General features: G+C 39.0%; 1 protein-coding gene across 1 annotated transcript in view; it reads right to left on the bottom strand.

Annotated features, from left to right (window-relative positions):
• Positions 1 to 767: 767 nt before the first annotated feature.
• The window catches only part of Pdcd1lg2 (programmed cell death 1 ligand 2), a 53,123-nt gene continuing 36,973 nt past the window's right edge, over positions 768 to 16,917 (bottom strand). The window contains exon 5 of the mRNA XM_040285730.2: positions 768 to 2,914. Coding sequence (XP_040141664.2) covers positions 2,901 to 2,914 — 14 coding nt within the window. The 3' untranslated portion in view covers positions 768 to 2,900. The remainder of the gene's footprint in view (positions 2,915 to 16,917) is intronic.

Here is a 16,917-nt window from a genome sequence, read left to right as displayed (position 1 = left end):
GCTTCTGATGACATCTTCTATTTCATTGCTTGAAATTGATCTGTTTAAATTGTGTATATCATCCTGATTCAATTTGAGCAAATCATATGACTCTAGAAATTTGTCGATGCCTTTGATATTTTTCTATTTTATTGAAGTATAAGTTTTCAAAATAATTTCTAATTATCTCCTGTATTTCTGTAGTGTGTTGTGATATTTTATTTTTTATCATGTATGTTTATGATTTGAGTTTTCTCTCTCCTTCTCTTGGTTAGCATGGCTAAAGGTCTGTCAATTTTATTTATTTTTTTCCAAGAACAACTTTTTGTTCCAAGAACCAACAATTTTTTCAATTGTTTCTTTTGTTTCAATTTCATTGATTTCAGCTCTGATTTTAATTATTTCCTATCTTCTGCTGCTTTGGGTGTAGATTTGTTCTTCTTTTTAGTACCTTTCTTATGCTGCTCATTTTTTAGATACGGAAATTGTTGCTTAGAAAGGACAACTGACACATCCGAAGTAGTATACCTCATGTACAGTGAATCTTAGGTTTGAATTTCTGATGCTAGAACCTGCACTCTAACCCATGCTTCTGTATACCTTCTTAGAAAGAGTAAAAGTGAAATTAATCCTGGACCAGTGAAGAGACCACAGGATACATGAGACTTATAAAATCCCACCTTAGAGTCCCATCTGGTAGGAAATCAGGGAACATTAAGGGTTATAATAAATCGAGTTTCATTGTCCCAGCTCTATCCTATCCACTGAACATATAGCTTTAACTTATCTATAAAGTGGAGACATTAACAGTGCCTTTTCCAGCGGGGTTTGAAAGAATTCATTCCAATAGTATGTGTAAAGTGCTTAACAACACTGGTCACATAGTAAGTGCTTGATAAATATTAAATGTTAAGATAGCACACTACAGTATAGAACATTTCTCACATGGGGACACACTACCTTATGTTCTCCCATGACAATCCTGAATTTTAGGATACCGGATTGAGTACTCCTTTTGCTATTGTAGTATAGAAAATGGCCCCAGTGTAAGACCAAAGATTGCAGTATTTTGAATCCATTATACAGTTGGGTTCCTAGAGTAAAAGACAATCACCTAATCCTGATTTGTGAATCAGGATTCAACATGCCAAGCACATATCTGGGAGGTGTATGGATGTGTTTATTTCCCAGGGAGAAAACTTTGTCTGCCTGTCCTTTTCTCTGTGACACTGGAAAGTGCAGCAGGGTGGGCTCCCTGGGCTGCTTCCTAGCCCCAAACAGGAAGCCTAGGAAGCAGCCCAGGAACCCTACTCTGCTGAAAAAGGTGCTGCTGAAGAGTGTCTCCAAGGCTTTCAAATCAATGGGAGCCAAATGGCCTGACAGAATATTAAATGTACTAACTTTAAAGGGGCCTCAGGAAGCCATGAAGCCCAAAGTAGAACATTTAAAACACTCTGAAGAATGAACAATTGAACTGGGTGTGGTGGTGCACCCTGGCAGTCCCAGAGGCTTGGGAAGCTGAGGCAGAAGGGATTGCAAGTTCAAAGGCAGCTTCAGCAATTTAGGGAGGCCCTGAGAAAATTAGCAAGACTGCCTCAAAATAGAAAAAGAAAAAGAGCTGGGGATGTTGTTCAGTGGTTAAGAGCCCCTGGTACAAACAAACAAACAAACAAACAAACAAAATTCCAAGTTTCTTTCTTCAGAGGCATTTTCTGACTTATATAGACAGACATTGAAGAAACTAGGAGGTTAATTTGTTACTCATTTCCACCTTCCTTCATTCATATTAACCCAAATTCTGCTCAGTCCATTATCGGTTAAAGATTGTGTTTTAGACCTGCTAACCTGAGACTGTTATACTAGTTATTGTACACATTTGGACAGTTCATGGATCAATTAATGCCCTGAGCTTTGTGGCTCCAGCATAAAGACCAAATACAAGACAAATAACCTGTTGTATAGACCAGTCACTCTTCCCTTCAAGAAACATGATGGGAACCCACAGGATTTCCATACTTCTAATCATCAAACTAGAGAGCGCCACTGTTTCAACAGCATGGAAACTGAGGCACTGAGTTTAACTGAGGTTAAGTTTAAAATTAGACAAAGGACCAGGAAAAGAGGCTTAATTTGGGGCTTTGACTACTACTCATCTGAAGTCTCTGCCTGTTAAGTATTTTTACTTTATACCATTTATTTCTAAGGTTAAAGAAAATTTTTCTTAAGGGAAGAAATAGTTAAAAAAAACATTCTACACGGTACCATTTGGACTAAAAAATATTTTGTGATTAGACCTTAATAAAAAAAAGACTCAATTCCTTTTCTCTATAATTTATGTACTTAATATATACTTAAATACTTTCTAATTATTAGAACAACTTCAAATACTATCAAGATTCTGGGAAGCCATAAAGAATGCCAGTTATGGCTTGAGTTGGTACAAAGCCCTGTCTGTGAGCTTCCAGTCTCCAGAGGAAGTGATAGATAAAAATAACCACTGGCAATCTGTTTTTTTTTCTATAACTGGAAATTTCCACACATATCTGCTTCTGACTTGCTTTGGAAAGTTAGGGGGAAGTGACTCTCTTTGCTTTCAGTCTAGCAGCAAGAAGGAGCCTCAGGACACTCACTAGGGGCCAGATTCCCATGGAGTAACTTTCTAAAGTGCAGTAGTGTTTGTTCAGAGCCACAGGCTGCAGAGACAAGAGCCCCAAGCAGTGAAGGGCTGGGCTATTGAGTTCCTTCCTCTAAGTACACCATGGCTAGGTGCTGTCCAGTCTTGCTGCAGGCTCTTGATTAAAGTGTTGGGTGATCCAAAGATATTTGAAAAGTGCAAGTGACAAACTCTGCTTGCCAAGGGATCCTTGTTCAGTTTCTAGAAGACTCTTGAAGATGTGGTATCAGCATTCCAGCTCCTAAGACTACAGGTTCAGATCTAGGGAGAAAAATCCACAATTAGGAAAAAAACAAAACAAAACACATTCCTGAGTAGAAAAATATATCACCTCTCAATAATAGACTGAAGTAAGAAATTACTTTAGAAAACACACATCTGTCTGGATCCAGCATGGTTGAAAACCTTTCATCCCCTCCTTTCTACCACTGCCCTAGTTCAAGTCTCCTCCCAGATATATTGTAGGAGCTTGTTCCTCCGTTCTAAGAGTCCCAGACACTTCAGTAATACTGGAACACATTTCATGGGGCTTGCTCTTGAAAATCATTTACAGTTCCTTATTGCACCAGATATTTTTATTAGTTCCTGCAGATCCATTCTCCACCCGCTCTCCCCAGGATGATGACATTGTAGATGGTTGCTAATGACTTCTGCTCCTCTTCCCTATGGTCTAAACAGAAAGGAAAGGGCACTTGAAGTCTCTTGATGTGTATGTGTGTGTGTGTTGGGGGGGGGAGGGAATTCTGAGGATTATGAGGCTAAATAAGGTGGACTTTGGAATAAAAGGGTAACATGAGGGCTACATGATTTTCCAAATATGTTCTGAGAAGCACAAGGTAGCTCAAGACTCTTGCAGAAAAATATAGTAGGGTATTTATATTCTACTCCAATTTCATCACTTTTTTAATTAAAACTTTTATAGAAATTTTAATTGACTCATAATAATGACATATTTGTGGGGTACAGTGTGATTTTCAATACTGTATACAATGGACAATGATCAGATCAGGGTAATTAGTATACCCATTACCATTAATATATACCAATATTTATCATCTCTTTGCTTTGGGAATATTCAACTCCTCTCGACTAGCTATTTCAAAACATATAATACTGTTGTCAACCATAGGTATTTAACTGTGCTATAGAACAAATGATTTCTCCTATGCAACCATATCCCTTTTCCATTAAACATTCTCTTTCCATCTCCCTGTATGATTATTAGTCTCTAATAACCACGATTCTACTCTCTATTTCTATGTGATGAACTATTTTAGCTTCCACATGTGAGAATATGCACTATTTGTCTTTCTGTGCCTGACGTATTTTATGTAATGCAATGTCTTCCAGTTCTAGCCATGTCCCTACAAATGACAAGATTCATTCATTATGGCTGTATAAGATTTCATTGCTTATTACAGAACATTTTCTTTATCCAATCATCCATCAATGGAAAATTAGTGGATTTCATACCTTGGCTATTGTTAATAGTGCTACAGTGAACATGGCAGTGCAGGTATCTCTTCACCATGCTCATTTCCTTTCCTTTAACTATATACACAGTAGAGTAATTGATAGATAATAGGGGAGTTCTATTTCTAGATTTTTGAGGAACCTGAATACTATTTTCTATAATGGCCCTACTAATTGATATTCTCACCAACAGGGTGCAAGAGTTTCCCTTTCTCCACATCCTCGCCAGTACTTATACTTTTTTTTTTTTTGTTAAGAGTCATTCATTTTTACTGTAGTGATGTGACATGTCATTGTGTTTTGATTTGCATTTTCCTGGAAGTAAGTGATGTTGAACATTTTTTCATATGTTTATTTGCCCATTTTTAAAGTCAGATTCTTCCCATTGTTGAGTTGTTTAAGTTCCTTATATCCTCTACCACTGTTTAAATATGCATTACCTATAAGATTTATGCTCATAATTTACTTTGTAATGGAAAAAGAAAACAATTGGGAACTACTGGAGTAGGAAAGAGGAAAGGAAACACTGGTGGTAGAGTGCTGAGGTTGCAGTTAGTTCCAGGTGGAAGAACAAAACAAAAACAGAGACTGGGCCTTTTGCCAGGGGTATATAGAAAGCTGGCTCCTTTTATTTGAATTTTAGCCCAAATTATACCACTGAGAATAGTCTATTGAGTATCATCTCTAATATTTGATTGTAAGAATATTGGATGGCTGATATTATGCTTAGTTCATTCTTATAATTTCCATAAGAACTACCTGAAACAGAGTCTTACAAATAGTAGATGCTTAGTACAGGTTTGTGGGCAAAAGAATAAATGAAAGAATAGCACTATCCTGAGAATTGCAGGATCTATTTTTCCATCACTATGTTATTCACTTATTATTTCTTAGTTCCAATATCACTATTTCTAAAATAAGAAAGCTAGATTACAGGCTCTACAAGCTCTAACAAAGCATGGTTTGATGACCAGAATAATAAATATGATACATATTTATGGCATCAGGATTGACTCCTAAAGTATTACAGCTTGACAGCCTACTTGTCTGCATCAGAGTAAGAAGGCATAAGCCTAAAAGCAGCACAAGTGAGGTTAGATGAAAAATAACTTCTACATATGCAAAGGTCATTGTACCACAGATGAGGACTCAAAGGGCCTGTGTGGCAGATCTAATTCTATCCCCTAAGCTTTGAGATAATTTTGTACAAGTCACCTCATCTCTTACATCCTTGCAGTATATTCATCTTTTTAATGTAGCTGTGCTAGAAATCTTTGCAAGACAACTAAGACATGGTTTGTATCTTTAAAAGAAAGTATAACTTTGCCTTCTTTAGAATTGATAGGGAACCTAAGGAACAGTCTTATACAATGCAGTAACTACTGAGATATAGAGAGGTGAGTAGGAGATCTCTCTTTATTTAAGAGGCATCCCTGGATATTTAAATAGAATATGTTGGGACATTTAAAAAAGTATTAAATGTATTAAAGTATGAAGAAAATTCACAAAGTAGAAAACCATACAAGATTCTGTAATCCCAAAGACAATAATTCTTGACATTTTCATAGTTCTCCTTCTTCTTTTTGGAGAAAGTGGTAAGGTGAACATGTAAAAACTTTTAATAGAACACAAATGATATAGTAGATTTTTATATACTACCTTTTTCTACTTTTTGTTATATAGAAAGAATTTTCCTACATTATTATTCTTCAGGAAGGAAATTTTAAATGACACCATATAGTTTATTGAATAAAGGTTCTAGTTTTCCACTGTTGTGTCAGTCAGGATATATGAGGTTATGCTGCAGTAACAAACAACTCCAAAATCTCAATTTAATAAACAAAGTTTTATTTTTTGCTCATGCTCCATGTCAACTGAAGGTCAGCAAAGTTTTTCTTCTAATTTTTAGTTTCTAAAAGGCTGAGACTGATACAGCAATTATTATCTCAAATATTTCAGGTTACTAAGTCAGATGGAAAAAAAACCCAGCAGAGCATATGGTGGCTCTTAGGTGCTTTCATTTAATTTACCAAAGCAAGTTACACATCCACATAACTACAATTGCAGGGAAGTTCAGTTCTATCATGTACACAGGCAAGAGATGCAGGAAATGATGAAAGAGCACAAACAACCTCTATGCCCACCATGGAGGAGGATGAGGATGAATTATCTCTTTGGCAATCTCTAGTTTTATTTGAGACTTTTCCCTTTACAATATGAAAATAAAAGCCTTGAAGGTCCATCTGGGGAAATTGAGGAGAGTGGAATTCCATAAGAATAAGAACATGAAGCAATTTTCCCAGAATTACCTAGAAAGTTAGGGGTAGAACCACAGAGTGGAAAACACCACTGAGCAACTGAGCCCTGCTGGGCACTCTCACAATAACCAGATCTGGCTTCAGTTGCTGAACCTGTGACAGATTTGGCTTCAGTTGCTGACCTGTGAAGTAAAACTAGTAAGCCCTTCCTTTCTTTAGTGGGAAGGGAGAATATTCACCTAAATAAAAGTCTGTCAGAAGTATGTGCGATGGACATGCCCAGGACAAGTTCCAAGAACCCATCTCTCAAGATGATGCTGAGTCAGAATATGAGGGTAGAGGATGACTTTCAGGCAGCCTGGAAGTGAACACTTCCTCACAATGGAGGATTTAATGGTCAAGTTGAGCTGAGTTGCAGAGAATGGGTATGGGAGATTGAGAGTCTACAGCTGGCAAGGCCTAAACAATATCACAATATTAGCTGTGGCAATTTCTGGAAAATACATCATATATTATTTTAAATATTACTTTTAGTTGTTGACGAAATTTAATTTTATTCATTTATTTATATGTGGTGCTGAGGATCGAAGCCAGTGCCTCATACATGCTAGGCAAGTGCTCTGTCACTGAGCCACAACCCCAGCCCTGTACATTATTTTAATATTCTTTATAATTTTTATTTTTTTCTTTATTTTATTTTCCTTATTTTTTATTGGTGCATTATAATTATGTATAATAGTAGGATTCCTTGTAATATATTCATGCATGCACATGAATATAACAATACAATTTGGTCAATATTGTTCCTCAGTATTTCCCCTTTCCCTCATTCTTTTTCATTTTTATACTCAGAAAAACTATATATAGTAGTGAGCCAAATTCGGTCAAAATCAGTCATCTTTAAAATTTTTGCAGAATAGATTATAAGATACACAGCAAAGGGATAATGGAAAGATATCAAACTTAGATAGCTGCATTAACACTACTATCTCACTTCATTACACTGGCCAAATAAACATAAACTATAGAAATGTGGTGTAGCCAGAAAATAATGCTGTAATCATGTGCTTGAGAGTGGGCTAGTCTGTGTGTTCAAGGTAGAGGCATGAGCTGGGAGACCGTCTTATAGATTAAGCAAGGGAGGATCATGTGGCAGGTAGGTGTGGTTTCTGCACTTGAGTACTTGGGTCAATTTGCTGGGCCGGGTATTTGCTAGGCCTTGGGCAAATTATTTAACCTCTTTGTGTTTCATTTTGACATCTATAAAGTGGAGGTGGAGGAGTATGTACCTAAGCAATTGCCAAAAGGATTAAATGAGTTAGTATCTCCAAAGTCGTTAGAACAGTAGCCTGGCATTGTAAACATAAAGTTAATTATTATGGTGTCTTAAAGTTGACCCTGCAAGAAGTTTGAATTCGGGTAAGCAAGAGGATCATGGAGGGCATTCCAGGCAGCAGAGCCAACATGGGCAAAAGCAGAGGTGGGAATGAGTTTGGCAAGGGAAGGAGCGAGGATGGCGATGGTAGAAGCGGTGGGGACAGCTTGAATTGAGGAAAGTTTTTGTTGAGGGGTATAGATGAAATTGACTTAGTAAAATGTGGCTGTCAAAAGGACTGAAAAATCTTGGGAAGAAATTTAAATCTGGTCCATCTTAAAGGGAGAAGAAACTGACATGATAACGAAAACAAGGTTTGGTGGGATTGGATCTGGCAGTGGTGTGCTGACTCTCCCTTAAGGGTACTTCCCCAAACTTTCTATAAAAAATTAAAATCCTCATTAGGTGTTGTCAAAGAAAATAAAATATTAGATAAGTCAAACTATCTCATGATTCCATTTTATTGAGAAATAATTTTCAACATTTTGGTTTGATTTTGTCAAATCCTTTTGATTACAAGTTTTCTTCCCCTCTAGATTTACTCAGATGTTCATTTTTTGAAATACAAAAGTAGACTCTGGAATGACAGAGGTTTTCTTATTGCTGAGAGTCTGAGAGACAGTGAGAAAAAAATTCTGCTGAACTAAATGAAAACCCAAACAATCTTCATGCAAATCTGGAGTGGCAGGTTCATGCATGAGCAGGTATTAGACAGTTGCCTGTTAGACAATTACAGTGACCAGATAATAGATGGTTATTTAACTTCTGTGTTTAAAGGCTTGTGCAATTTTAAAGGTCTAACAAGGCAACTTTCTCTAGCTAACGTCGAGGCCTAGATTGCTACCCCACAAACTTCCATCTCCCGTCTCTTGCCTAATTTTGGTGTCACGGAGTCCAGTTCTCTGGTCAAATGCTAGTCTAGATGTCATTATGAAAGTCTGTAGCTGTGACTAACATTTACCATCAGCTAGTTTTTATTTTTAAACTCTTCTTAATTAACGCAGATTACATCCCACAACACAGGTGATTCATTCAATCAGTTGAATGCCTTCACAGCAAAAACAGATTTCCTACAGAAGAAGGATTCTGCCTTAAGACTATAACACGAAGATTTTGCCTGAGTTTCCATCTTGCTGGCCCAGCCTACAGATTTCAAACTTGCCAACCTCCGCAATCTGTGAACCAGTTTTTTAAAATGTATCAGTCAATCTGTCTCCCTCCCTCTGTCCTTCTCTTCCCCATTGTCTCCCCCACTATTGACACCATTTCTATGGGGTGCCCTTGACTAAAACTAAAAACAGACACCAGTTTCCTGGCTATTCAAACACTAGGGTCCAGACTTAACCTCTTCTCAAAATCATTATCTTCATATCCTGTTCCTTTTCTTTCCCAGGAGATATCAGCCAAAATGCTAAATTAGTTCTTGCTAAAGAGTTAATAACTGGTGAATAATATAACAGGAACTTAAAAAGTATCTACTAAATCTAACACATTGATGTTTGTCTTGACAAAAACCATAAAATATTACCTGAAAAAAATCGAGCCATTTTTTTCTATCATTGCTGATCATTAATCAATATCTGAATTGTATGCAGATCTAAACAGGACTGCAAATACTTAGGCTAATCAGAAAATAACTGAATGCAACTGAAACAATAGAGAACACAAAATAATGTATTAGATAAGTGTTAAAATATGTATGTACATGACAAGAATGAAAATATTGATAAATACACACATAGTTATCTTTGAAGAAAAGAATACCTACTCATTTCTATACCCCATGACTTATTCTGGTCCCAAACCTAAGGCAACATCATTTATCCATCACCATACTCCTCACCTAGAAGTGGTCCATCACACCATCCTCATCTTTGCTTCAAGCATCCTTGGCCTGAGATAAGGTCTATTTACCTTTCTGGATTTGGTCCCAATTTCTCAATTTACAGGGGACAAACTAAAATCTAGAGGGGCAATAGATTTTACCTATGGTTCTGTGGCTAGCTCACAGAAAAATTCAAATCTAAATCTCCTGAATTTGAATCATGAGCACTTTTTATCCTCCTAGTACTGGGGATTAAACACAGGGTCACTCCATCATTGAACTACACCTCCAGTCCCTTTTTATTTTGTTTTGTGGTAGGGTCTTGCTAAATTGTTCAGATTGCTCTTAAACTTGTGAACCTTTTGTTTCAAACATCCCAGGTAACTGGGATTACAGGTGTGCTCCACCATATTTGACTATAAGCACTTTTAAAGATAAAAGTAAATATTTCAGGCATAAAACAAAAAGTATGGAGAATAATATAGTGGATATCTATATATCCACCTGTATATGCAGTTTAAGAAATGAATTTATTAAAACTACCAGATTCATAGTCAAGAGTCCTATGTTTTCTCTTATATGTGGAAGCTACAGAGAAAAGAGGGAAAAAGGTGGATCTCATGGAAATAGAAGGCAAACTGGTAGAGCAAAGGAAGGGAAACAGGGGGAAGAAGGAGGGGAGGGAAAGGGAAATACTGGGGAATGAAATTGACCAAATTATTTTATGTGCATGTATGACTATGTCACAATGAACCCCCATTGTATATATAATTACAATGCACCAATAAAAATTTTAAAATGAGGTTGAATTTGGTATTCATCATTGCCATGCTAGTGTTGTACTTTTAATTCATATTAATATTTCTCATAAAACTACTGAAGAATTATCTGTGTTTTTATAAACTCTTTATATAATAGTGATTATACTATCTGTATCTTTCTGTGATCTGTCTTTCCTCTCAAAATTACATTGTTTAGGGGCCAGGATTATGGCTCAGTGATAGAGTGCTTGCCTAGCATATGTGGGGCACTGGATTTGATCCCCAGTATCATATAAAAATAAAAACAAATAAGGTATTGTGTCCATCTACAACTAAAATATATATTATATATAATATGTATTATATATTATATATATATTAAAAATTATATTGTTTAGACATATTTATCTAAAAATACACCTAGTTTTGGTTCTTCCACTTTAATTTCAGCTTAGTTAAGTAATCCTGTCTATCTATTCTATTGATACATATTTGATTGTTTCCAATTTGCTGAAATTATAAGCAATGGTATCAAGAACCTTTCTATATGCATCTCCTTAGGTATACATGTGAACATTTTCTATGACATATATCTAAGTAGCCCTAACCTCATTTTACATCTCATGTTACATCTTCACAGATAAGTGCCAGGGAGAAGGAGAGGCAGAGAGAAGATCAATGTCTCATGTCCCTCATTTTCACTCTCCACCTCATCTAGAGGGGAGAGAATATGACTTATGTAATTGGGGAAAAGGGAAATATTCTCTTTTTTAAAAATTTGACTTTTAATTAAGATAGTTACTTTATTTTGAATTTCAGATGCCATTAAAAGAAGGTCTGCGATTTTTCTGTTTATAAGGAATAGTATTTGTTAAACACGCTTGGTATCCTGTTTACCCAATGAAGGTATTCTCTAATAGTGCAATATTTAGATTATGTGGCAGTCTGTCACGACCCCCTTGTCCGCAAGGAAGACGCGACTCAGGAATCTTCTTTCAGCAGTTTATTCAGGCCCCTGATATTCTTTTAATGATTCTTCTACTCTACTTCTACTACCCGGAATAATAATTGGATGCCCCTCCCAGCCTTAATAAAGCACCTCGAACCCCAATGCAAAGCTGCCACGTGTACCCTTCTCACAGGGTGCTAGAAAATGACACGCCAACTTTCTCTGATAAGGAGCTGGGAACATGCCAACTCTCTCTGATATGGAGTTGTCCTTCACAGACCACAACGGAGCCAGCGCCATCATGTAATGGCGACCACAGTCCGCAGGAACGGCTCACCACAGCTCCCCCTTTTTGTTTCACTAAGACAATACAGGCGAGAGTAGAGGTCCTATCCCACTGTGTAAAAGTGGCTGTATAGTATGGGCCAGCCCCAGGGGGCGCCTTTCCCAGACCTGACACCATATCAGTTGACGTCTTTTTTTGTGGGGCGGGGCGGAGACACGTCAAACCCGCATGCAATAGGACATGTTCCCCTTGAGGTCTCTTTTTTTAATGGATCACTCAAGTGCAGTGCCTTGTCTCGCATCCTGTATCGTGACGATGGTGAGTAAGAGGGAATAGCTGAGGTTGAACTGTGGCCATGCAGAGGTACAACTACGAACAAGTTGGCAGCACCCTGAAAGAAAGGCACGGACTTTAAAGTGATAGATAAAGACCAGTGTGGAAACCCTTTTGTGTGCAATGGCAACAAGACCCGCAGAGTGCAAGGGCTTTCCAGCACTAAGAGAAAGACAAAAGAAGGACATGTCGTACCCAGTGTAATGTTATAAGAACTTGGGGTGCAACGACCATGTCAAAGGCACTAGTGTAGAAACCCATCTGTGTGCAATGGTAGCAAGACCGGCAGAGTGCAAGGGCTTTCTGACACTAAGAGAATAACGAGGAAAGACATGTCAATTTCAGTGCAATGTTATAATAACTTGGGGTGCAATGACCATGTCAAAAGTTTAGTGTTTAAGATGTGCAAGCCAGACCTGTGGCGAGTTGCCAGTTTCTAAAGCAGCAAGAGCTTGTATGATCATAGCCTTATCTTGAGCACTACGAGCCTTAAGGCGACAGAGAAACCACAAACAGAGGAACATACCAAAACAACACAGTGTACCAAAAATGCCTACTCCCACCCACTCTTTAAAAAAGGAAAAAGCAGAAGATATCCAATTGGTGAATTGACCCAGAGTCACGGGATCGACACGGGTACTATTTAAGACAGCTATCTGGGTTAGTTGAGACTGGATCATGTTTTTCGCTTCCATGGACCAATTTTCGGCCAGATATCCACCAATGATGTGGGAAGCATTTCTGGAATCATTAAATCTGACAGAGGTTATACATAAATGTGCACGTTGGTCAATGTAGCCCAAAAGTACTAGGTCAGCCAATTTTTCTACCTGAGCTTGAAGAAAATCTATTTTTTGGTTGGTAGCTAAAATCCCTGACAAAATATGTTGATTAATCGCATTTTGCGATTTAAGTATAGTGGACGTTTGTTGAACAACTTGATTAATAGTGGCAGCAGTTTGTACTTGACTGGCCATGGCTACTCCGGCCGTAACTGCTGTAGCAGCAGATGCCGCCACGGCTGTCACTATAGTTGTCGTGATTTTAAAATCTCTGTGGACTTTAAGTAGCTCTACAATAGGAAATTTATCTGGATCCGCAGTGACTGGGATTGGGACAAAAGTTGGAATTTTTATAATTACTGCTACAGTCCAAGAACCATTCCAACACTCAGATAAGAAACAGGTAATAATAGAACAATCCAGCATCCCCAATGAGGTGTGATTAGCTAAAAGGAACAGGAACGGGGATTGTATACAGACCATTGTAGGAGGCAATGTGGCATAACGTAACAGAGAGTTGAACGAAACAGATGTAAGCCTATTACCTCATTCACTCTCCTTAGTAGTGTCAGAAACATTAGCCAGCCAACTTTTGGCTCCTAGTAATTGAGCCAATGTGGAAATATCAGCTGAAGCCCCCTTCTCATTGGAAATGAGCCATTGAAACCAGGACCAACCTGTTCTTGTAGAGGAGTTGGCATTGTTGTTAAAGTTATAAACATATCTCTTTAGAGGGGGGGAAAAGGAGAAACCTTTAGCAACTTGATGTTTTTCCCAAGAATGATCCTGACAAGGCGTAAATGTCGGGGGAAAACCAAAATTAGGGGTACAGTAAGGAGAGGCCTTGAAATGAGTGGCATAGCAAGTATTATTAGAAGAAGGAGGCATTGGGATTAATACCTCGGAGATAATAGTTAAAGTAGTTATGTTTAAAACAGAGCTAGTTGCGGGGGTCCCTGAGCCTGATTGTTTCCCTGAAACTACTTGGCTCAATATAGCACTGAGAATACTCCCTGAGACTCGACTGGACCACAATGGGTCCTCCCAGTTAGTCAAATTTTTGGTCTTAAGGCTAATACAATTAGTGTTTCCAAGACTGAAACAAAAAACTTCTGTGAGATTAACTTGAGACTGATTAAAAATATTTTCCATGTCCCCTCTAGGAGAGGTACAAGGAGCAGACATCTCACATGAGGTAGAAAAAAGAGTGGGGAGGACACTAGAATTACTATGAATTGGCATTGGCATTGGCCATGCCCGTGCCACTGCCCACCACTGCATTGGTGCCATCTGTACCGTTGGCACCAGCATCAGAGCCAGAGCACTCATCAGAATGAAGCTCCTCATCATGGGACTGTTGTGGCACCTCCTGCTGCTGGTTAGTAGATCTCGAGACTCTTCTTGTCAGGCGTTCAGGGATCCACAGCGGCTCCGTGCGATCCTGGGGAAAAACACATACAGATCCTCGTGCCCATGTCAGCACGGGGTCAGGGCCGTTCCATTGGCCCGTAAGAACATCCTTCCACTTAACATAGCCAGTCACAGAGGGCTGAGGGGACACATGTCTATCGGCCGCAGAGCGGCCATGAATATCCAAATTCAAAAAATTAATGGTAAAAAGAGCTAAGGACAGGCGTTCTTTAGGAGTGTGGTCAACTCCTATTCCCCCTTTTTGTTTTTCTAAGGTTTTTTTTAAGGTGTGGTGGGCACGTTTAACAATGTCTTGTCCTTGAGGATTGTAAGGCAACCCATGAGCAAGTTGTACTCCCATAGTAGAACAAAAGGATGTAAACTGTCTGCCCGTATAAGCAGGTCCATTATCAGTCTTAAGGGATGTAGGTGTACCCCATGTTGTCCATGTCTCTAAGCAATGAGTAATAACATTACGTGCCTTTTTTTTCGATAAAGTAGAAGCATGAATAATTCCAGAGTATGTGTCAATAGAAACATGTACATATTTGAGGTTACCAAAGTCAGGCACGTGAGTTACGTCCATTTGTCAGATGACCAATGGCTTTAATCCTCGTGGGTTTACACCATAAGTAGGAGGATGAAGAAATGTGACACAATGGGGACATTGTAATACTATCTGACGAGCATCTGCTCTGGAGATGGAAAAACGTCTGTGCAGCGTTATAGCATTGACATGAAAGTTGTGATGAAACAATTTAGCTTCTTCTAAGGAGGAGGCCAAGCATACCAACTGGCTTCTAGTTGCCGAGTTAGCACAGGCATTACCCTGTGATAACGGGCCAGGAAGAGAAGTGTGAGCCCGAATGTGCATTGGATAGAAAGGGGCAGTACGGCTACGGATAAGCTGTTGAAGCTGATTAAAGTAAGCAGACACAGCATGGGTGTCACTAATAGCTCCTACAGCCTCCAGAATTTTGAGCGCCTGTACCACATAGATGGAGTCCGAAATGAGATTGAAAGAAAAAGAACACTGTTTAAAAACTTTAATGACAATTTGTAGTTCTACCCATTGTGGATTTCCAGGAGCAAATTGATGCTGGACAGGGGGAGAGTCATTAATCACATAAGCTCCCATTCCAGACTTAGAGCCATCAGTAAAAATGTTAACAGCCCCCGGAATTGGAGTGGGTGAAGTTACTTTAGGGAAAATGATAGGATGTTCTTTAACAAAATGGAGTAATGGATGAGAAGGGTAATGATTATCAATATCCCCTTGAAACGAGCAACATAGAATGGCCCAGTTGTCTAGAGTAGCACACAAAACATTAAGTTGAACTTTAGAATAGGGTATGATAAGAGAAAAAGGTGCTTGTCCAAAAAATTGAATGTTCTGTTGAATCCCTCTAAGTGCTAACGCTGTAACAGCATCAGGATAGTATTCTAAAGATTTTTCTGGGGATACATGTGGGTGGATCCATAGTAAAGGCCCATCTTGCCACAGTACTCCAGTAGGCTGCCGCATAGTGGCAAGCACACATAACTGGAAAGGTTTATCACTCTGGAGCCTGTATAGAGTAGCATGTTGTATAGTTTTTTCTACTTTTATAAGGGCCGCTCTGGCCTCTTTAGTGAGGGTACGAGGGGAAGTAAGATCTGGATCACCCTTAAGAATAGCATACAAAGGCTGGAGCACGATATTAGGAATATGTAAATAACCTCTTATCCAATTAATATCTCCCAACAGTTTTTGAAAGTCATTTAAAGTTTGGAGATCTTGAGTTCTTATAGTAACCTTTTGTGGTTTTAATATGTCATATCCAATCGTCGCTCCCCAATACTGAATAGAATCCCCTGTTTGAACCTTTTTAGGTGCAATATGTAATCCATACTGAGCTAACAACTTTACCAGGTCTTTATAGGCCTCATAAACTGACTGTTGTAATTTGGCTGCCAATAATACATCATCCATATAATGAATAATCTTAATGGAAGGATATTTTTGTCTGAGAGGTGCGAGTGCCTTCCCTACATACATCTGACAAATCGTAGGACTGTTAGACATTTCCTGTGGTAAAACAACCCACTCAAACCTTTGATCTGGTTCCTCATGATTACACGAGGGAAGGGTGAAGGCAAAACGCTATGAGTCTTTAGGATGCAAAGGAATGGAAAAGAAACAGTAGCAAATCTCCCTTGTCCCAAAAGCATTTTTTTTTTTTTTGTCCCAATGGGGGTGTCCTGCTGCATGATTTTGGGCGGCCTGCTCTGCTGCGCCCTCTAGCACAAATGCTCTCCAGTCCAGATATTTGTCTGGGGAGACACAAGCCCGAACGAGGCTAGCCCAATCAGAGGGAGTCATGTAGTATCTGGACAGATTCTCCACCTGAGTTAGTGTAAAAGCGGCATCAACCCCATAAGTGCGCACAGACTCTGCCAGGGTTTTTACAATTTTGAAATCCAAAAGCTCATGAAATCTTTCCCTATTATCATCCTGAAAAACTGGATAAGCAAGACCCATCTCAGTGTTAACAGCCCTCCATGTTTGGGCGTGGAAACTTCGTCCTGAAACACCCCCGCCATACGGAGGCGGATCGGGAGGCCGCCCGTTCCCGAGCCCTTGCTTATCTCTGTTCCCTCTACCTAAACTCCCTAACTGCCGGGACAGCGTTCTTATCTCCTCCTCCTCAGCGTCTTCTGCCTCTGACCCACTTTTGCATGGGGGCGTGCGCAGCACACTGAGATCTGGATACAGTCTCCTCCCGTTTTCCACGCCCCGCACACTCCCCTCTTCCTGAGACACTTCACTCTC

The sequence above is a fragment of the Ictidomys tridecemlineatus genome, chromosome 4, assembly GCF_052094955.1.
Source record: "Ictidomys tridecemlineatus isolate mIctTri1 chromosome 4, mIctTri1.hap1, whole genome shotgun sequence".
Classification (NCBI taxonomy): Eukaryota; Metazoa; Chordata; class Mammalia; order Rodentia; family Sciuridae; genus Ictidomys; species Ictidomys tridecemlineatus.
Note: the sequence above shows the minus strand (reverse complement) of the source record. Positions and strands in the feature narration are given on the sequence as shown.